A 23,597-nucleotide genomic window follows, 5' to 3' on the forward strand; every position below is an offset into this window, starting at 1 on the left:
ACCGACCCTCTCTCCGCCCCGCGCTGCGCAGAACCCTCGACTCACAAATCATCCGCGCAAATTCTGCCCCCCCGACGATGACGTGAAGATCTGTGATTTCTGCGCTAAACCTGCGCAACCACAGCGCTCTGAGTGACTCCCAAGCCTGGAGACGACCAGCTGATTTTGTATTCGTTTTACATCGTTTATATGTGTTTTGTATGTTTTTGCTGTTATTACATACAGTTCGGTCATGACATTAGTTCAGAATTAAGTATTCAAAAAATACCAAAATATTTTATTCACGCTCAGAGTGAACCCTACTAACACACGACGTATAAAGGGAGCTCCAGATGTCACACACATTCTGTCCTCCAGGGTCAGTGATAGGAATTGAGGTTGTATATAGGTCCTTTCTGGGCTCTACAACCAAATACATGGTGATATATAAACCCATATGGGCTCATATGTTGGCCACATATTTATAACACAGGCATCCCACATTTGTGTCACTAGAACCCCATGTGCCAACCCACCCATAACCCATGCCCATCTTAACACATAGGTACCATCTATATAACAATTGTGGGCCCCAATATGGTGTGCTACCTGGGCTATAGCAACACCAACTCCGGGCTCTATCTCAAATGGTTCCCTGCATCCTATATAGTGCACTACAGAAGGTAACCCCAGGCAGTCAGTAGATAGAAAGTCAATCATACAGCTTAGATGTATGTACATTCATTTCCACCAGACAGTGTTTGGTTGTAGAAAGTCTTTTGTGACTTACACAGGGAGTATTCCAATTCAATACTTAGTTCATTTTAGTGTTGGTTTTCCTTGCTCTGACTTTGAGGGCTGGTGTCCCAGACGAGAATTAAACTTAGTCCTGGACTATGTCCTTATTTCAGTTTCAATGGGGGAAAAATCACAATTAAAATGTTATGTGTTCCAGGACTAGGCTTAATCTCTGTCTGGGAAACCACCCCTAAAATGTCAATAAGAAGACTAGTGTTTATCTTAAAATAACCCGACGTCTCCCTCCATTGGTGAAACTGGGGAAGTACAAGTTTAAGAAGGGAAACCCACCCATATTTCCAACATTCTGTATTATGTGGTGTCTTTGTGAAATGGTTAAGATTCATTCTAGAGAACCGTTATATTTTAGAATTAGTGGATGATTGTTACATGTTTACCGCGCTTTGTTAGACCTGTGCCTCAGTGGATTTTCATGATCTGTTGTTCAGGTGCTATGCCTGCAGCCAAGGTTTTATATTCATGAAAATGTAGTGCTACATTTAATTGAAGTACGTTTCACCATCTAATGCCCTGGATGCACCTTTTGGACATTAACCTGAAAACCTGCATCTGGCCAACACTTAACCTCAAGGCTATTGGAATGCAACGTGTATTCATAACTGTCTGATGGCTTTTAGACCCTTTAAATCCTTCAGGTGTCTGGTTCCTATCACCACTACTGGTGATAGAACTAACTTGATACATTTTCAAGAACAGAATTTCACATCAAAACACTCTGAATGACTTCATCCATATTTTACAGCTGAAAACCAAGGCTCACAGCAAAAGTTCCATATTTGGTCGCTCCCCCCAAAGCAGGCTTTGCTCGGTTAGCCTTTCCTCACTATCCTTTAGTTTTAAACACTTAAAGCACCTGCATAATGTATTTTCATTTTCTCTTTAAACAAAACATTACGAATAACGATGTGGGACACATGACGTTCAAACAGAGGGCCACGTCTCTTTATAATTATACTCGAAGAAATTAGTAAAATATAGGAGATACCAGTAAAGTGTACGCAAGTAGGGTTTTCTGCGCATGCGCAGTCCAAATCGGGCAGCGGCACAAATCTGGTAGCGTCAAGGCCCTTCCCAATGCAATCCTCGCATTTCGCCCGGGCATGGGTCCAGTGCTACGACTGCACAAGTGCAATCCCAGTGGCTGGGAAACAGACGCAGTGAGAACACACCTAACTCCAAAGGGACGCTTGAACTCAGGCTCCCATGCCTCTGGATCTGTGGAGCAGTGTTATCATCTATTGCGCCCCAGCACCATGCTAAGATCCAGTAAAATTTATCATCCTAAATAAAAAAACAATTTAAGACATCAAGCACACATACAACAATTTCTATTTTATTGAAGTCTTTAAAAAAAAAAAAAGAAAAAAAAAAAAGAATATTTTTTGAAAATATATAAATGTTTATGTACAAACAGGAGTGCGGGAGTTTATTTCACATCACATTAATTTTCTTTACTATAAAATTCCAACAGCGTGTTTGCAGTGTTGTTCATTTAAGAGCATGTTTTCTTCCAGGTTTTTCAATAATATCAGGTGTCCAAATAAGGTTTAAAGCATTTTTGTATAACGTATCTCTAATTCAAATATTCTCAGCCTTTAGTCATTTTATAGAAACCGTTGAACAGTATTAAATATTATTTTACAATTAAAATATTAAAAAAGGGACTAATAATTATAGTACGCTATATTAATGATGGCTAACATTGATATCACCATCTTTAAATTGTCTAAACCAAAACTCACACATACTTTTGGATACAACATTATCCCCAAGAACAGAACAAATCATTGCACATGCTTTTGCAGTGCTTTTTCCTTGATGTAATGTACTGACTAATAAATTATTCTTGCTTGCTGTTTTTAAACTACTGTTTTTTTTAAGTTGTTTTTTGTTGAATATGGCAATTGTAAATGTAATACTACACAACGGTTTACATAAAATGACAAAAGTGGGTGAATGTTTACATTTTAACTTGTACATGTTTCATCAAAAACTTAAAATTGACAACTATAAAAAATAATTGACAACTTTTGTACACCTAAAATAATATTCTTACATTAAGTTAAGTACAGAGCAGGTGGTATTTACAAATCTACCATGAAGTCAGGAAAGAAAAATGTTAAACGCTTTTCAATAAGTTTAAATTCAGCCTTCTCCCCCAAATACTGAGGAATACAGCTTGTCAGGCCCAGGCAAAGCCAAATCTACCTTCAGCAGCTATAATGATACATTCATGAATTGTCATTGTACCTGACAAACTGACTCCCATGACAAAGCAGAACTGACCGTTTATATTACTATACTATTAACCCTGAGCACAGAGTTGCCGAATAACAACCTCACAAAAGTGGTGTGTGTTAGTTAAAAAACACAAAGACAAATTGACAAAGACTAATGTACACATGGCTATCACACTTGGTTAAAACAGTTAATATAGGCTCGATATCCTGTCCACAAATGTGTTTTTCATACCAACCGTTGCACCTCGTACCAGATATTGTACAAGCTTGGCTGTACACAAATCCCATTCAGCTAAATTTGAAACTGTTTGGAAGAACTCAATGCCTACCTTTATGCTGTATAATTTGTATCAAATGGTGTGTATGCTGTATACATGTACATCTACTTTCACATGCTTCCAGCCAGCCTAGTTTCATATACGACAATTTGCACAGCACATTAAATTGCATTATGTAACAACAAAAAAACAAACTTTTTCCTGACACTGAAAGGGACTTTTGCCAGTGTTCTGTCAAGTTTGTCCAACCTAGCAACAGTTGCTATGAAAAAAAAATGCCACAGAGAATGGACAGAGTGCAGATAGGTCCTTAAAATATACATCTTAATTTTATATTTATATCTTATCTCATGCCAATAGAAATTGTCAAGCATAAAATAAACTATTAAAAAGTCCACAATAATTAATCGGAAAGCATTCTTAAGCTTTCCTAAGTTTTGGCGTGTTTGCAGAGTTCTCAGTCTCAGCTCTGTTGGCCCACCGTCCTGCAAGGTTTCATGTGAACTCTAACTCTAACCGGTCAGGCACAGAAGGCCTCTGGAATTAGCAGAGGAGTTGAAGGGGCAGTGTTAGGGCAAGAAGAACGCTGAACCGTTTCAGACAGTGAGCTCCCAGATCTGGGATTGGGCAGCATCGGACCACAGTAACGAGTATGGTGATAAACGCAGGGTGGAGATCAGATGGGTTTGGTGGTGCTGTTGTAGACGAGTTTGTCCGTGTCCTCAATAGGATACGAATGACCATTCACAGCAACACGCTGGTGCCCCTGCTGCTTCGGCTTTCTGCCCTTGAGGAAGCAGTAACCAATCACAGCCAGCAAGACGATGATCGCCAAGCCTAGGACCACGGCTATGCCGATGGCAGCTGCGAGGGTCAGAGCAGGAGAGGCAAGCACAAAGATTATAATCATTACAGTCATTGAGTTAAGAAATGGGGAGGTTTGCAGAAGTTGTGGGGGTGCAATGTGTTTTTGACACTCAACACGGCGCTGATTTTCAGAGCTGAAAGGCTCAGTTTATTGAACTGAGGTATAGCCTTATGGGCTACACTTTATTTACTTTAATTATAAGGCAGAATGTGTGGTCATTTCTTTTATAGAAGCAGAAACAGAATCGACAATGTACATCTTTAGGAAATGTCCATGTGGTAACACTAGTGACTTATGTTACCTTGTAAGCTGCATTAGCAATGTAGCTAATTTCAGACATATTAAAATATTATTACTATCATAATTAAAAATTATGTTTTATCATCATCATTATTATTTGTGTTGAATTTCAAAGCACATAAGGACACTGCACTATATACTATGAAAATTATTTGGGGGAAAATATGGAGGAAATGAGGATTCCAAATCAAAAACTGACTGAAATTACTAGGTTCCTAACATGTTTTCTGTTTGAGAGTCTAACTCCAATCTGCAGAGAGTTAGAAAAGCTTGGACACTTACCTGTATTGCCTCCTCCAGTCTGCTTTTCAAAGGCTGCACTTCTGGCGAAGACGTCTTTGTCTGCAGCCACAGGGTCAAACATTAGTAACGAATATACATGCATTCCAAGTAGTTATTTGAGAAGCTCGTAAAAGAGAACAACAAAAACTTTACAGGTAATAAGAGGCGTTCAGCCAAAAACTCACCAGTCACACCGTTGCAGACCTTCATACAGTGGTCCTCAGACTCAAAGCGGTTATCATTGCCATCGCAGCCTCCCCAGTTAAAACGGTTACATTTACTGTCGTATGGGTTGTAATACCAGTGAGTTATGCTAGCTCGGCAAGGGCCGGTGACTGGAGGCTGTGTGCAGCGAGCTAAAAACAGAGAAACGTAGTTTAAAGAGCAGAAATGTGGAAAAACTGAAAGCATTGTTGATGTGCATCATTTGCTCTTTAAAAGGAACACTACGTAATATTTGGTATTTGTGCTCCCCCTACTGTCGCAGGGTGTAATTCACTTTTACATCATTCATTCATTCATTCATTCATTATCTGTAACCGCTTATCCAATTCAGGGTCGGGGTGGGTCCAGAGCCCACCTGGAATCATTGGGCGCAAGGTGGGAACACACCCTGGAGGGGGCGCCAGTCCTTCACAGGGCACTTTTACTTGGTCTCCTACCCTGCTAACAAAGTTACATAGTGCAGTTTCTGCAGTGCTGAGCTTGAAGTAGCAAAGACAAAGGGTCTGTTCTACCTTCTATAAGTCAGCGGAGCATCACGATCACTCTGAAGCAGTAACTGGAAGGTAAAAATATTACATAGTGTTCCTTTAAACGAAAATCACACACACCTTTGTCCACATCCACGGGTATGTCAAGCAATCTACGAAACTTCGAGCCCACTGCGTAGAAAGAAAAAACATTAATGCAAGCTGAAAACTGTAGGAATTCATCAGTTTGCTGCATTCAGGCCTATGTTTATTGCTAAACTGCTGCATCCAAAAGTGAGTGTTATCCAAAAGTCTTAAAGGCATAAAAAAATTTATTTCTGCGTTTAATCAAAACAACTTCCTCCCATTAGCCAGTGAAAGCTAAAATGTGCTTCTTGGGAAACATGAAGCCATCCGCCACTTCTTTTCAAACGCCTGCTAACAATGTCAGTGGACAGCTGGACAGTGAATGCTATCTTCCCAATTCTGTTATGATAGTTAACAATCGCACATGCTGTATACTGGTTGGAGAGGGAGGGCCCTCCAACCCACCCAGAGAGAGTGAGGCCAATTGTGCTGTCTTGGACTCCCAGGTTCATGAGAGACATAAACTAAGACTGAATGTGCAATTTCCCAATGCTACAGCCAACACCTTTTACATTTGCCTCAGTAGTAAGATCTGAACATGGAAACTTACATTGGTCACACTGTGCCTCATCAGAGCCGTCACTGCATTGCTCTTCTCTATCACATTCAAGCTCTTTGTCTATGCAGCATCCATTTGTACATGTGAACTTCTCTGGTCCACAGGGCCCACCACAATCTTCAGCTGAAAACAGAAATGAGATTCATGAACTGAAACGTGTGGCTCAGGACTTTTGACATGCACAATGAACAGTAAGTGTGTATCAGCACTTTTCAACTGTGAGCCCCTTCTCTGAACATTGTCAGGCTTCTTCTGTTGGGACTTCCACTTTATCCACTTTAAACCAAGGAGGGATGATTCATTAACCATTTAGTTGGTGCAAGAAAAGGAAAACACTTCCATATTAAAGCAGGGGTACTACAGGACCAAGGGTAGGAAATGATTGTCTATGTGTGTACTCTACCCTACCGCTCTGTGTGAATGTTTGGGTGAAAAAAAGAAAGAATTGTGACACGTGAATTTAATCAAAAACTACACATCAGTCTACTTTAATCAAGAAAACTATTAAATTCCAGATGATTTTTTTGTTTTATTTTAGACAGATTATTTTTGGAAAAAGATTTACAGTTTAAAATAAAGGAAAATTTTAAACGTGGTATGTGCAAATGTTCACAATTATTTTTGTCTAGTTTATTTAACTTTATTTAACCCTCTGGATTCACTGATTGGTTCAAGAGGTGTGTAAAAATGAAGTTACATTAAGCATTGCAGTCAATTCCTGTACAGGCAAAAGTACAGGCTTTGTGCTTATGTTAGCTATTGTTTTATGTGTTCAAAATATATCCATATTTAAATTGTGATTAATAAAAATAATTCATGCTCATAAAAGTGTGCAAAATGGAATGAGATAATTGCAAACAAGCGAGCTGGCCTGTGGGGAAAGGGGGGAGAAAAAAAATAAATAAATAAAAAAAAACATGGGCATGGCAGATGGTATATTAAAAGGTCAAAATCTAAAGTAAACGAAAGGCCATAAATAAGTGAAAACTAAGGGCTACTCTAATTGTGTACACACTTGCACAGTATAATTTTTTAATGCTTCAAATCTCTCAGCGTGTTGTGCTTACACTTAAAAGCCAAATGTTCATCTGACTGAGAGTCAACCTAAGGATCTGAAACTAACAATTCAATAATAATCGATTCTTACAAAGGAAGCGAAACACATCTAAACACGTCCTCCTCGTAATTTCCTGAGCAAACCTGGCAACGTCTGGACTATTCAGTTCAACACTACATTCATTCAAGTATATGTACTGCAATGACATGATGGATTTCTACTTTCATGAGGTTTCTGAGTTATTTTTACTCTTCCTCAGGAAGTCTAATCTATACCTGGTTCTATTGTAGCCATTCATATTTATTTAGGTAAAGTTTTGTTGGTGAATGTGGTTATTGCTGTGTGAGGTGAGAAAGTTGAGACCAAGACCATTTTTAAACATGTTTTCTACACGGTCTAAGATATGTTCAAAAATAACATAATATGCTTAAAACTATTAATTAGATATTAACTTTATTTATACCTGAGCTAGCTTAACGAGTAATGTTTATCACTGAACATAATTGCATTAAAAGCATATTAGGCTTTGGAAAATATGTTATCAAAAAAAAAAAAAAAAAAAATAACATGCAACTTCATGAATGCGCTACGGTCACATATTTGTAAAAGTTGAAAACTCTCCCAATCCTGAGACTGAGATATTCTCTCTAGACTGTGACAAGGAAGGCCCTTTCAAATCTTCAAGACAAGGACGAGATTTCAGAATTTAAACATTTTTTCTAGCCACATCATCTGTGCTTTAAGGTGAATGGCACTAGCTCCATTCTCCATTGCATTCTGTTAGTTCAGAAGTCAACCTTCTGTCTAACACAATCACTCCATCTGAAGATGTTATGAATAGCACACATTATTTGTGAACACTAATGTGTGTATTAGACTTACCAGGAATTACATGTCTTCCTTCTCCTGTCTGTGGATTCAAAACTGCAATAGAGATGGGACAAATTTATGACCACGTATTAGACCATATCAGATCAAGCAGAACTGCAGAAATTCTTACAGTTTTAAATTGCACTACAGAAAAATTCATTTGGGATTTTTGTTTATTTTCATTAATTCGTATTCTGTAACCACTTCTTCTCATGGTTTCACTGGATCGTGGTGGATCCAGAGCTGACTTTAGTTTCACTAACTTCAAAATTAATGTTACTTAAATTTCCCAATTTTAAAAACTCCTTTATGCAAACACAATTCATTCAGGTGTAATCTTAATTATGATAAGACCCATTTAAACAATTTTAATAAATTTTTAGCCACTTCAATGTGCTCAAAAAAAAAAAAATCATACCTGAGACTTTATCACAGGCATTAATGCATTCCTCCTGAGACATGTAGTTGTTGCGGTTCTCTTTGCATCCTCCGAAGACAAACTGCTCACACTTCTCCGTGGCTGCATTGTAGTGCCAGCGAGGGAAGGAGCCACGACAGGGCCCTGCCTTCTTAGGCACCAGACAGTGATCTGGAAAATTAAATTTAAAAAATGATTGTATGCATTTCAATGCTTAATGATGAACATCACAAACATCGTATCGTGAAATAATCAGGAGCATTATTTCATAACCCATATATGTACCCTTCTCAGAAATAATACACCATTTAATATGAATGAAATGGCTGCAGAACTCTTGACCTGAAACTTGCTGTCAAACCACACGTGCTATAACCGATATACCCAGATGCACAAGGGGCCGGGGAATAAAATGCTGACACACTACAACAAGCTAATCTGCCACATTTCACACAACGTTTTAGTGATTCCTACTTTAATATGCACACCAGTTCACCATGCACAGAAAGTGCAAACAGACATTCAATACAATACACTCATACAATAAGATGGACTGGAGCAGCTGGGTTTGTGAACTAATAATCACACACAAGCACCTGACCTCACTAATGCTTTTGTGGCTGGCATTCAGTTGTGTACACAGCTTGTATCACCTCCAGAGCGTTGGAGCAGATAAAGCAGAAAAGAACTCGGAACTCTATACAATCACTTTGGAATAGATAGACAAATAAACACCTGTTTGATTTGGAGGTAATTTTGTGATCAAAAATTACTGATAAAACATCAGTACAAGACCTCATTAATGCCATCAGATCCGCACAGTAATCATTCAACATCTAGGTTTTTCATAGAAGGGTAGAGGATGTTACTAGGAAAAAGAGGAACAATTTCCTTTAATACCCTTTATTTATTTTAGCCCAACCTTACTTTACATACAAAAAATATTTGTGGTTACACAAGCATTAATAATTAATTAAACGCTGCAGCCCCAGGTTTTTAATCTTTCCTGGGATAACCTATATCCATCAAGCCAGTTTTATTCCTGACCTTAGGGACCTCATGCTCTGCACGTTTTTGTTTAACTGGTTTTAACTAGGTTAGATTTCACCCATTTATTGACATAGGGCAACTCTATATGACAATGGCACCTGCAGTGAATACAGGAGTAATCCAAAATAGAAGAATTTAACACACTGACCACAGAGGAATGGACAAAGTACCATTACAAGTTCCACAATCACGCAGCGCTCTGACACCTTCATCACAGATTCTGTTAGCCGTTCCTAGGGCTCAGCTTAAACTCAAAGGTGATCGGTCATTTTCAGTGTAGGCCCCAAGACTTTGAAATAGTCTATCGTCCAGTATTCGTCAATCTACCTCCATCTTGGTTTTTAAATCAGGTCTAAAAACTCACTTATTCAACCGTGCTTTTGAACAGTGAGAGACTGTGGTAACAGGTGTTTTATGGTCGTTTGATTTCTCTATAATCTGTGTTTTATTTCTTGTTACTTATTTTAATATATGTTATTTATCTGATTTCTTTTGCCTGTGTATTCATGTGTAGTCATTTGTATGGACAGTACTTTGGTCAGTGTAGGTTGTGTAAAGAGTGCTTTATAAATGAAGTTTACTTACTTACTATTTGCAGAATGACTATATTTGGGGAAAATATTAAATTTCAACGTTTTCTGACCAATATTGTTATTGCAATTTAAATTGTATTAATGTACAATTAATTAAGGTCCAGGCCTTTTGTTAGAACAAAGAAGATCAGGCTTTAATTCTGAGTACTGTATGTAGATTATCAGATGGCGATTTTGTTGTAGTTGTCATGTATGAAGCATGACTCTAATATATACTTAAACCAAGCCCCAGTTTAAAACAACACTTAAGAAACTGTTTTTGATCATGTAAGCTAGAATTAAAACTATTTCATATTATATTATCTATATATAAATGTACATATGTTCTTATATAAGAACATGATCAACTACGTTTAAAGGTTACAGGAAATATGAAAACAATACACTGACGCTCACACCCCCCGAAAAATATATTAAAAAAAAATTCCCATAGAATGTTATATCATCACACCCTCATACCATATGGTGACAATTAGATTTCTTTTTTCCCCCCTTAACATTCATAATAAAAAGTGGTTTAATTTAGGAATGATTAATTATATCCAAAATATTTAATTATACCCTAACCCTTGAAGAAAAGACTTCAAAAAGCTAAGCCTTACTGCGAGTTACGTGTGAGCAAAGTAGTGCAGACTATTTAAACAGGAAGCCATGTGGTGATACTAAACAGAAGTATGCGACCTCAAACACAAACCCTTTGCCATGTACACGGTCACTGAGAAAGATGCTATAATGTGGCACCATGCAAAACGATAATGATAAAACTTATCATAACTCACTAATAACATATAACATTTTCTAAATCACACTGTCTTCTGAATTAATCCAAACACAAAAACACTTCTTTAAACTGTGAGCTTCTAGAAACTGAAATGGCCCTTTGTGTGAAAAAGTATTCAGTCTTACGAGTTTATAACTCTGTCCACAGAGTAAATCTAGGTTTGGAATAAACTACAGAGACATTGGCGAACCACCATTGAGAAATACTTGTGCCATAGCTTTAAGATCCAGCTGGAAAACTGACCTGATAACTAGAGAAATGATTAGGAATGTAACAAAAAATAAGCTAGTACTGAAAATTCTTTAACAAATACAGTAAAGTAAAAAAGAGAATTTTTAAACTAGGGATAGAAATGAAACTAGGAATAAGTTATTCATCAGACGAAGCAAAAAGAAAGGAAGCTAGTCATTGGTTTGTTACAAAACAGGCTCAACTAAGCGAATGTGTCTCAACCTCAAAAGTCGAAGATATCAGCGTCAGTCTCTCAGTCTCTCTCTGTGAAACTTGAAGAAGAAACCCGCTAAACCAGTTTCATTACCTCATAGATGAAAACACCATTTCAACTACTGCCTGTTTCCTTGGAAACTCTGATTATATTCTGTCTTTTTTACTTCACTGACTTTTGATTTCACTTGATCTCAGTGTAAAATATGTGTTGCTCATGACAATAATGAGCTGTTATCAGCAATGTAGAGCATTCCAACATAAAAGCTTTCAAACTAGCGAGAAATATATAACAAATATAGTAAAAAACAAAAAGCATAATAAAAAAACAAGTCCTTAATAGGACAATAATATACAATTCTAATATAAATAATAATAAATCTGATTGTGTTTTTGTTAAAGCAGCAGCACATTTCAGCATGTTAAAAATCACCTGTGCTTCTTTTGGACTCAGGAAACAACTACTTGTCTGGGCATGTCGCTTTCTGTGGTCATTCCACAGCAGAACAACAACAACAACGGGAAGGATCAGCCTACACGCAAACCATGTGCAATCTTCACGTTTCTTACATTCTTACGTGAATCAAACAGGAATTCAAAAGTGAAATGGTGAAAAAGAAAAGCCCTTATATAATTCAGTGCATCTCAATATGAACCAAACAAACAAGCAAAATTCATTACATTTCTGTATAACTTTCATGCTGATTATTTCTAGGAAATAACTCTGTTTAATATACTTTAGGATTCATTGGCAGTTAGTGTAGACAAATTTATTATTTCTCAAATCCTCTTTCACTAGAATCTTTTCTGTACAAGAGCAATCATATGGATTATACCTCAAATACAAATCCACTGTGGTTTAATATCTTCTTTTTTTTTTAATACATTTGATTCTACTATTGAGCTATTTAAAATGCTAATCATATATACAGTATCATAGATATTTTCTACAGCTCTGACCATATTGTAGATTGGAGTTATTTGAGAACTGTCTATAAAATATGGATTATCATCATCATGTGCATCATGAAAATGTGTCATATCACAAACATCACAAACTAGATTAAATGCCTGTATGAGTCAACAGCTGAGATTATGAGTGTCACCTACAAAAACTGGTATCAACAAAAAAAAAACCACACGATTGTTTGGGTCAAAAGCATACTCACTATACATATTAATGCCACTTAGTAATAGCACTGTATATGTAATCAGAATTAAGACATTCCATCACAGTATCATATCATGTCCCTGGTTTTCTTCCTCTTTTGTATCAGGCGAAAGGCATCATGTAGCAAAGATTGTTACCTGTACATTTATGTTGATAGCACTTGGTCGAGACTAAATTACAGAAGTGCTTTGTTGGCCACACAGAATGTACCTATAGGCTCATGCAAATAACCCAGAGTCTAAATACACCAAACTAAGGCATTGTCAGAAACCTGAGAAGTTCAATAGCAAAATCAATCAAAAGAAATACTCACGGCGCGTCTGCTCAGGAGTCAGGACCAAGACAGTGACCTCAGCAGAGTCTGACTGCCCTGCATCATCAGTTACAGTCAGCCTGAACTTATACAGCCCAGGAGACATGTTAGACACCACTGCTTGATCTGGAAAAGTGGATTTCTACAAGGAAGGAAAGGGAGGGAGGTTTAATTCCGAGGACAAAGATTCAGATTTCAAAACACCATTACATTTAATCCAGTGTTGAATATGTCACGGATGATTGGAAATGTGTAGAGAGATGGCGCCAGGTTATATTCCCAATCGGAAAACAAACTCTTTTCTAAAATGAGATCAACTTTACGAAAATAGAGGCAATGAAAGTTCATTTTTTTTCTCTCCCAAATGTTATGATGTATTTCAACATAAAGAATTCAATATAAAGTCCACTGAAATTTTCAAACAGCGGAGAGGGAGGAAGGAAGGAGGAAAAAAGGAGTTTTAAGATTTTTGTTTGACTGAGATACACTGTCAGAAAAACTGTCACTGTGGTTTTGTAACTTTAATTAGGAAACATAATTCTACATTTTAAAATTGTGTTGATTTCATACACCTCATTTCATCCTCATGACTTACATTATTTTCTTTTATTTTACACAATTCTATAATGAAAATTTACAAATAATCACATCTCCTTCTGGAGAAGAGACAGTAATGTACTTTAGGGAACGCAGCTAGACTTTAAAACCTGTTGTACCTTTAAAAGGTCTATTTACACTCTTTGTACATTTACTGACAATAATGTACCTGTACCGTACTTTGTTCTGAGAGTGTGGCGTACAATATCTTTAATGTATTATCAGTTGATAAAAAAATTGTAATGGCATTTATTAAAATGACATTTTGTGATTAATCATGATTAAAATGCTAGTTTTTCCTTGTTTTGGATGGCGATAAAACAAATGTGCAGAATAATAACAAGAAACTGGTTCAAGAAAACCGTTCTTCTTTATTATAATATTTCATAGTAGTATTTATAATATTTGAATTATAATCTATTCATTTGCTGAGTAAAAGTTTCAGGGAGAGAGTTTACAACAAAATCACAAGGTGCTGTCAGTTCACCCAGCCCTCGCGAGCTTTGCAAGGTTTCGTTACTTTCTGTGGTTTCGTTTTTCGTGGCGTAATCTCCTCTACTGCAGATGGCGCTAAGACATTTTATGATCAATGCCATGACTACAGGAACACGAGAAAATCACTGTTGACGTGCAAGCTGTTGCTCTGAGGGTTGCTTCTTAAAGTTGTCCATGTCTGTGTTGTGACACGCTCCTTTTGTATCGACCAATGAAAAGCTTTGTCGTGTGGCGGTTGTCTGCGCATTTCGCCCAGCTTCAGTGTGCACGACATCGCCAGCGAAGCTATGCAATTGTTTGTTTTTTCCTAAATTACCTCATAGTCGCTGAGGCCTTAGGAATTATTAAGATTTTAAAACTAAGAATGGGTTAGTTAATTAGTTATGAGATTGAAGCCGTATTTCAGCATACAAGTAATCTACATTTTGGACTCAATAGTAGTGACACTGCACACTTTTTTCCTGATAGAAGACATTTAAAAGACAGTTCTCTTAAGATTCAAGAGAGGTTTGAGAGAGGTCGTCTACCTGAATGACTGCAGAGGAGTTTCCAGACACCATCGCCCATTTATAATCCACGATTTTATGGTCATCCTTGCTTTCAATGCCATTGAGCATCACATTTTCATTAGGCTGAACCACTCTGTCCTGGCCTGGAATTGCTTTAGGAGGCTTGTCCTCTTCACCTGAGTAAGTGAAAGCAAAAGAAATATTCAGAAAGACAATATTATTATACTCCAAACAAAAGTGGTGACAGTAGATAAAATAAAATGATATCAACTACAGTCCAACAAGTCAGAACCTGATTGTGGCGGGGGAATGGGACATGTCTGACACTTCAGGAGAATTTCGCGAGTGAAGAAGGAGAATCTGGACTAACAGGAAGATATTACATTTAAATTCCAGTAGTTTAATGAATAAAAAAAATAGTTGGAAGAAAGTTTTTACAAAAATGAAGGATTATGGCTAGCCTCAGCATTTGAGTTTCTATCTAATATCCCTAAAGGCAGATAGCAAAGCTGTAGCCCATTCTAGGGGACCAGTGAGAACAGCTGCAGGTGTGGACTTGCAGAATAATTCACAAGTCACACAGATTCAGTTTCACTTGGTCAACAGAAGCTCCTAATAAACTTGTACTGGGTTTTTAAAAGGCTGAGATTACAGCAGCTCCTTAATGAGTGATTAATACAAATGATTTGAATAAATTCATTACCAATCAAATCAGAATGGATACATCACATTACAGCAACCACAATCCAGTTTCTTCAAGAAATGATATGACATCCTCCCAGCCATAGACAGAAAATTAGTGTGCTTTAATGCAGGTGTGTATAAGTACAAAGGAGAATGTGACTTCACTTACCACAGTAAATTTATTGTAATAAAAAATACTGTACATTGAACACACTGTAGATCATTTCCATGCCTAAAAACACAACCTAAATGTATTACTTTATTACATAGATGTCCAAAATAGTGCACTATACCCGTGTCAAATATTGTTACACACCATGAAAATGCCTTTAAATTCATAATTTGTTTTTCAGCTTTTTTTTTTAATAGTGAAAATCAACAGAAGTTCATTTTCATCAGCGTTCAAAGCAAAGCGAAACAAATCTAGATGCAATCACTTGAATCCTGAGATGACTTTTAATTAAATGCATTATTTGCTGAATTTAAAGTGTAGGGGAAAGTAGTAACATGGACAGGAGTTGTGTTCAAAAGATGCAGTAAAATGTTTTAAAATTGACAGCAACAGATAGATTTGGACAATATACTTTAAATGTTTTAATACTGACAATATTCATCAAAGAAAAAGAAAATATGCACTGCTTTTATATATTTGGAGGAAATATATCATTAAAAAAATAATATCATTTGTAATATTTTATTATACTATCATTATAAAAAGCAACACATTTGCCAACATTTATCAGGTTAAGGTTTTCCCTTCGTTTTATTTGAGAAACTGTGTTAACACTCACTGGGAGAGTAATCCTTGAGGTAGCTCTCGAACACAGATGTCAGGAGGTAATTCGTGAAGCCAGTTTTGCGGACGAAGCGGCAAACTTTCTTCTGTTTGTAGAGACAGTCGAAGATGAAGCAAGACTTAATGGCGGCCTCTCCACCCCCACCTCCACCTCCACCTCCCTCCATGAGCGCCAGGTTACAGCGCTGGTCAGCGCAGCAAGCGGACACGCACTCGGCGGCCGTGTGGACCGCCGGCGAGCCCAGGAACGTTGCCCCCTCCTTCACCGACTCGTCCGTGTCCAGCACGAAGTCTTCCTTCCCCTGACTGAACCGACTCCAGCAAGAACCCTGAGCCCTGGAGAGCTTCGGGACAAACATCAGCACCGCGGACAAGACCACAGCACACAGCCGAAACCCAAACATCCTGAGGCGGAGAGAAGTAGTCCCTTCTGCGACCTGAGGCGACAACAACCGAAAACGTAACACCTGCCTCTAAGAGGAAATGTTAGCGAAGAGCTATCGAAGGAGGAGCCTGAATAACCTCTGAATAAAACAGCATTTCTCAGTCCAAATACAGTGTAAATAAGTCAGAAACAATGGTAGAAACCTTAGAACAGAAGCATAAAGTGTTATTGATGTTTGAAGTTATCTAAACTAAAATGTCACTTTTTAAAAATGTTAAACTGACACTGTTTTACAGTGAATGTTGGGTAAAGGTTCAGGAGCGAAACCGGCCTAACACCTTTCCTGTTTCTGGTATAAATGTCGAAGCCTAATACTATTAATTATGATGATAATAATACGAAATATATTTAAGAAATATAAAAGAGGAATAAGAAAAATATTACAACAATATTTCTTGTTTATGTGAACAATAACAACGGCTAATACCGTGGAAAAGAGAGCCCTGTGGCCTCCAAAGCTTACTCCCTGTACTATGTGGAAAGAGACAATTCGTTTAACCCAGTTTTTTAAATTTCAACGGTTAAAAATTACGTCTGAACACTTATTGAAAGAAACCCACAAAGTAAGAGGCCTCTAAACACAATGAACACTGAAGAGACTCGAGGCCTTTAAGGAATCAACTCTAAAGCCCCACAATGAGGTACAAACGCACGTAGAACTCACGAATAACGACAGATTTCTAAACTGTCAATTTTAATAGATGACGGCCTCAAAAAAATAAGATAAGGAATGGTAGTTTACCGATTTGAGCGAGATATAAATATGGAAAGTGTTCCACTCCGCTGTTCCCACTTGATGTTGGTCTCGGTCTTCGTTGGAATTGTCGATGTAATAATAATAATAATAACCCGCGGTGAGTGAAGAAACTTACGTTCGACTGTTTTTCAGGTGTGTCCCGATACCTGAGTAACAGGAAGTGAAATCCAACGCGAAACAAGCCTACATCACGGACCCCGCCCCTCTCAGCCACTCAACTGTTACCTGAGCGCAGGTAAAATCTGAGTTTCTCCTAATTTTAGACTATTTTATTAGAACCTGTTACAATTCTACAAACCACATCGGTTTTATTAGCACAATGGAGCTCTCTCTCTCTCTCTTTCTGACATCGGCTGCATTATTTTTATAACCTGTATATACACAGATCAGCCAAATTATTTAAATTACCCCCTTGTCTTTACACTCACTTGCACACGTTTTGTAGTTATACAGTAGCCCATCTGCTGCTCTGCATCCTTGGTTTTTGCTTTTTTCACCCTGTTCTTCGGTGCTCAGGAAGCCCACAGGACCACCACAGGACCCTAACAGAACACATAGGATTTGGGTGGTGGATTATACTCAGTGCTGCACTGACACGTATGTTGTGGTGGTATGCTAGTTTGTGTTGTGCTGGTATGGGTGGATCAGACACATCAGGGCTGCTGTAGTTGTCACCCTCTTTTCTTTCTTCAGTGGACACAGGAAGATGTTGTCTGTTTTTATTTTTATCTTTTTTTGGATGGTAGACTATTCTCAGTCAAGCAGTGACACTGATGAGTTTAAAACCCCTGCAGCAGTGCTGTGTCTGATCCACTCATAACACCACCGCCACGTCAGTGTCACCACCACCAAAATCATACCTGCTCTGGTGTAAAGTGTGAAAAGTGGCTAAAATAGTATGCAGAGCAACAGATTGACTACAGTATGTATTTATAGAACTGCAAAGTGTTCTTTAATGGCCAGTGGAGCTGAGAGAATGACACTGATTGAAGGATGTAATGAGGACGTAGGAGGTAGCTTTAATATTAATGGTGTCTTTTATTACAACATTCAGTGATTTTTTTTTATCTAAAGAAAGTTCCTATATTCGTTTGTCAGTAATGGCAGCTTGCAGCTCCACGTCCTTTCAGACCAATAGGGATGAATTTTCATCCCAGAGTGGAAGGATGGGTAGGATGACGTTGTAGATAAGGACTTTGCATTCACAACCTCTGAGGAAAAAAAAACATCCAGATGGCCACAAGGTGGCAGTCATACGTAAAAATGTGATTGACAGACACATTCAAGGACCACACATTGTGTAGGTATACATGCAGCTGAGCTATGAATTTGTGTATCATACGATTCATGATCAAGTTAATGTTCACTGAGAGTCTAAATATGAGTCAGAGGTCCTGTGGTCTTCTCTCTGACACTGACAGTGTCTCGCCACTAAACACACGCCCACACACACAAAGAGGTTAATCATGCATTTGAACATGAGAGTCTAAATATGAGTCACAGGTCCTTTGGTCTTCTCTCTGACACTGACAGTGTCTCACCACTAAAACATGCCCATACACACAAAGAGGTTAATCATGTATTTGAACATATTAATATTTAATGTATTACAGCACCACATATACATACATATATATGTACGTATGGTGCAGCAGGTAGTGTCGCAGTCACACAGCTCCAGGGACCTGGAGGTTGTGGGTTCACTTCACGCTCCAGGTGACTGTCTGTGAGGAGTGTGGTGTGTTCTCCCCGTGTCCGCGTGGGTTTCCTCCGGGTGCTCCGGTTTCCTCCCACAGTCCAAAAACACACGTTGGTAGGTGGATTGGCGACTCAAAATTGACCGTAGGTGTAAGTGAATGTGTGTGTGTTGCCCTGTGAAGGACTGGCGCCCCCTCCAGGGAGTATTCCCGCCTTGCGCCCAATGATTCCAGGTAGGCTCTGAACTCACCACGACCCTGGACTGGATAAGCGGTTACAGATAATGGATGAATGAATATATATACAGTACTTTGCAGAAGTTTTAGGCACCTAAGATAATTCTATATATTTAAACTAATGCCTTCTCAGTGAGCGTGGTGCTTGTATAAATTTATAATATAATCACAATAAATAAACAAATAACGAATAAGAAATTTAAGAATTTTTTTCTATAAAGTAGTAGGTGAGAGTGAATGAGAACAATGTTTTGTTCAGATTCTCCTTGATTTGCACGAATTTGTTAAACCAACAGCACACATTATTTAAAATCATTATTTATTAACCGGATGATCCTCAAATAATACAGACTCCACGAGGAGAGATTTGGAAAAAGTTAAACCAACACATTCACACAAAGAATATCACACTGAAATAATGTTATTTGGTTTGATTTTAATGTTGGGTGTTATTTGTTTGTTAGTTTTTAGCAAATAAACACTTACTGCTCATGTAAATAAAGCTTTTTAAATCTAATATCTGGTGCCTAAAACATTTGCACAGTACTGTATATATAAGAAAACCAAGCTCCACTCTCTGAAAATAATTCACAGGTGTTTCTGTCCATACGTAGTGTAGGGGTGTAGTTCTTAAGATGCTTCCGGTGTTTTCAAAACAATAAACTTTCACATCAGCAATCACTGAATGTGCCTGAGTGGAATTATTGGATGAGGACAAGAAGAGAAAATATCCAGCTGAAAATGACACCATGGAAATATATTTTCAGAGTTCTTTGAAAAACTAGGGGTTTCCTGAATATTTGTTATTATTACACACACACACACAGGTGTGGTAGGCTGGTTGTGGATACAGCTTCACTTATCTTACATATATCTCATACATAATTCTCATATAAAGGGCGGCACGGTGGCGCAGCAGGTAGTGTCGCAGTCACACAGCTCCAGGGGCCTGGAGGTTGTGGGTTCGATTCCCGCTCCGGGTGACTGTCTGTGAGGCGTTGGTGTGTTCTCCCCGTGTCCGCGTGGGTTTCCTCCAGTTGCCTCCAACAGTCCAAAAACACACGTTGGTAGGTGGATGGGTGACTCAAAAGTGTCCATAGGTAGGTAGGTGGGTGTGTCTGTGTTGCCCTGTGAAGGACTGGCGCCCCCTCCAAGGAGTATTCCCGCCTTGCGCCCAATGATTCCAGGTAGGCTCTGGACCCACCGTGACCCTGAACTGGATAAGCGGTTACAGATAATGAATGAATTCATTCTCATATATATCCATATAGAGCTGTTTGTAAAAGTGTGGGTGTGCTGTGTCAAAAATGTTTAGCTGATATTTTAAGAAAAAACAAAACCTCTACAGACAGAGTGCAGATATTGTACTGCACAATTACTCTATATGTTATGCAGGGTGTCCGAAAAGTAAGGAAACATTTAAAAATTGGAAGAGTTTGGCAGGCAGTGAACCAATTTTAGATACACAGTGGCCATTTTGGATTTAACTTAAGATGCGATGGTAGGTGTATGACCAGAGACATTATTAATAAAATATGAATTGGAGTTCTCATAACATGGTGCCTGTTTATGAATAAAGCCCCACCCTTTAACAAAAAGAACCAGTCAGCTTGCTGATTACACCATGAGCAGAGGATTGTTGATGTTTTTTGGTGCTAATAGAGAAAGTCCCCTCAATGAGGAGATCTGTGTAAGTGCAGTCACAGAAACAAGCCGAAAGCTCAAGTTTTTTGTGCATTATTGATCCAAACACTTCAAACTATTCATGAGGCGTTTATCCAATTTTATCAGTGATTTAAAATATGTTTTTAAAATAGTAACTTGACTTTCAGTTTTGAGAGTTTGATTACTCTTTCTATACTGATAGGAGCCTGTTCTGGTGTGACTGGAAATAACTGCCTGGGGGCATTACAAAGATGGCAACATTGTGAACAGATTTCCCTGTAAGAACTTTGGTATGACACATCAAACTTGTAGAGAGTTTCACTAGAAAACAGTGACATGATTCATGTCACAGTAACAATTACAGTCACACAGACAGCATCATCAATTTAAAGACAATTGTTGAGGTTTAAGTCGGCATTCAGTGAGATGTTTTGGTGACAGTTCATCAGGGATTTGAGGAAAAAAATTGCTTTAAAGGTGAGTTTTTATAAAAATCCAGGAAGTGTTTTCTGACCATTTTTAGCATTGGAAACTGGTCCAATGTGTTTATGAAACCCTAGAGTTAGTAAATTAGTAAAAAACAAAGTGGCTAAGTCAAACGTGCTAGGCTTTCTCTCCCCCTGCTCATGCCAAAAAACACATTTAAAATCACTAAAAGAGATAAGGATATTGCTTTACTCCTGCTCCATAGTTGTGTAATATTGACTTATTTTTGCTGTTTCAGATTATTAAGGTAGGAACCAACTCTAAATTTGGGAGAGTGCTAACTGCATGAAACTAAACACAGACTACAAAACAACTCGAATTTCATAATACTTTCTGTGCAGTACTTTCTATTACTGATAGTGTCAAAGTGCTGCCCAAATTACAGTGAGTGACATAACCTGAAGAGGGCAGCAACACAGGGACATAAAGATGATAGTGTTTGTCTTGCAGTGTGCTTAAGCAAAAAACTTACACACAAAAGCAGATGCAAAAACCTAAGACCCATGCAGAAAACCAGAAACACATACAGTCAGAAATACATATATAAAAACAGAAGCATGCACACCAAAGCAGAAACACACATGGACACACACACACACACACACACACACACACACACACACACATATAGAAACACCATGAAAGGCCACATCAAGATGCGCTAGATTTTAAGCAGGCAAGTACCCCCCCCTACCCGCCACCCACCCACACACACAACGGCCAACAACCAACTTAAACATATTGCGCAATGAACACATTTATAGGACACACATGATTATTTACCCATGAATTTAGTCAAACAGTGAACTATTTTTTTTTGTTTAATTCATGTAATGTTTTCCTGTACAGGATCCAATTACATGGAACTGACTATGAAGCTGTACTCTCTTCAGCAGCAGAGCTGTAGGGGCAATACCCAGAGCTGATCCCAGGCTGGAATGAATGAATTTGTTGGCTGTGAAAGCTGAGCTGCCACAGTGCTCAATAATTCAGGCTCCGTAACAGACGGTGCATCAGCGGGCGCAGCAGCGGACTGATATGCCCTGCCAAAACAAAAGAAAAATGAGGCAGCCATTGTTGTTATCGTAACGGGATCTGTGCGTGCTCCACGCTGGCGTTGTGGGCCTTGTTCAGCCCCATGTTCCTTATTGTAGAGCGACTGGCATGTGGCTGCATCCACTATTGTGTTTATACAGCTGCAATTGATGTGTGACATTCTGATGGGACCACTATGTATTCAAGGCCTATTCTGCCTCTCAAAGATTTGGAGACAACTAGTCATTTTATTTTGTTTTAATTAATTAAATTACATTTTTTTTGCTAATATCTGTGTAATGACAACAACTCACTTGTTAGCAATATGATTTGACAGAAGGTTTCACTTGTACAGATAAAGCTTGTAAAAATATCCTGCTCATGAGCCTAAATCCACAGTAACACATGCCATAGAGACAAAATAGTTCTCTATTCACTATTCCATATATTATTTACTATATAGTCCACTATTATAGGGAACTGAATTCAGGAGGGTATAGGGAAACACTTTAGACATGACTACAAAATGGCAGAATTCAAAAATAGTGCACTATATAGTGAATAAGCAAATGTTTAGGACACAGTGTTTTTACATTTTGTTTTCCTTTGCCATCATTCAGCACTGTAAACAGTCCTCCGTTTTGGTTCATATGTTTCACATCTGTAGAGTGCTAGTATTGTAGTAGTAGTGGTGACTATGAGGAGCTGTCAGAGAAGAGTTAAATTAGCTCTACTTTTACTGTCACTCTGGCTTGTGTTGTATATTGTAATCCACCCAAACCGATAATATTTCCAGTTTTGAAAACGCAGCTGTCGGTGATTCCTCCTCACTGGCTCAGACATGGCAAAAACACAAAGCAAAAATGTTATTGGTCAAGGACATGTATTCCAGTGTCAAAATTTACAGTTTGAACCTTTCATTCATTCATCCATTATCTGTAAGCGCTTATCCAGTTCAGGGTTGCGGTGGGTCCAGAGCCTACCTGGAATCATTGGGCGCAAGGCGGGAACACACCCTGGAGGGGGCGCCAGTCCTTCACAGGGCAACACGGACACACACACATTCACTCACACCTACGGACACTTTTGAGTCGCCAATCCACCTACCAACGTGTGTTTTTGGACTGTGGGAGGAAACCGGAGCACCCGGAGGAAACCCACGCCGACATGGGGAGAACACCAGTTTGAACCTAATGCAAAAAAATTTTTTGTAGGCAATATCTATTCACCTGGACATCGTGTACCCAAAACTCGCCTGGCATGACAAATCTTATTATAAAAAGTGGAATTTCATACATGAAATTTTGTGGAAAAATCCCAGCATTACCACGGC

The 23,597-nt window shown here is 38.3% G+C and overlaps 1 protein-coding gene and 1 long non-coding RNA gene across 2 annotated transcripts; one reads left to right on the top strand and one right to left on the bottom strand.

The window, feature by feature from the left end:
• Positions 1 to 2,142: 2,142 nt before the first annotated feature.
• Positions 2,143 to 17,307, bottom strand: spint1a (serine peptidase inhibitor, Kunitz type 1 a). The gene is made up of 11 exons (XM_066673466.1): positions 17,130 to 17,307; positions 15,938 to 16,379; positions 14,481 to 14,638; positions 12,862 to 13,003; positions 8,510 to 8,680; positions 8,104 to 8,145; positions 6,156 to 6,287; positions 5,600 to 5,650; positions 4,952 to 5,122; positions 4,767 to 4,826; positions 2,143 to 4,180 (listed from the first exon to the last, which is right to left on the bottom strand). The coding sequence occupies exons 2-11, from the start codon at positions 16,344 to 16,346 to the stop codon at positions 3,993 to 3,995; spliced, it is 1,524 nt and encodes a 507-aa protein (XP_066529563.1). The 5' UTR covers positions 16,347 to 16,379; positions 17,130 to 17,307; the 3' UTR covers positions 2,143 to 3,992.
• Positions 16,271 to 22,749, top strand: LOC136698968 (uncharacterized). Its single transcript, XR_010803534.1, has 3 exons — positions 16,271 to 16,402; positions 17,277 to 17,379; positions 22,079 to 22,749. It is a non-coding gene; the product is annotated as an uncharacterized lncRNA (long non-coding RNA).
• Positions 22,750 to 23,597: the final 848 nt, after the last annotated feature.

Source organism: Hoplias malabaricus, chromosome 1 (assembly GCF_029633855.1).
Source record: "Hoplias malabaricus isolate fHopMal1 chromosome 1, fHopMal1.hap1, whole genome shotgun sequence".
Lineage (NCBI taxonomy): Eukaryota > Metazoa > Chordata > Actinopteri > Characiformes > Erythrinidae > Hoplias > Hoplias malabaricus.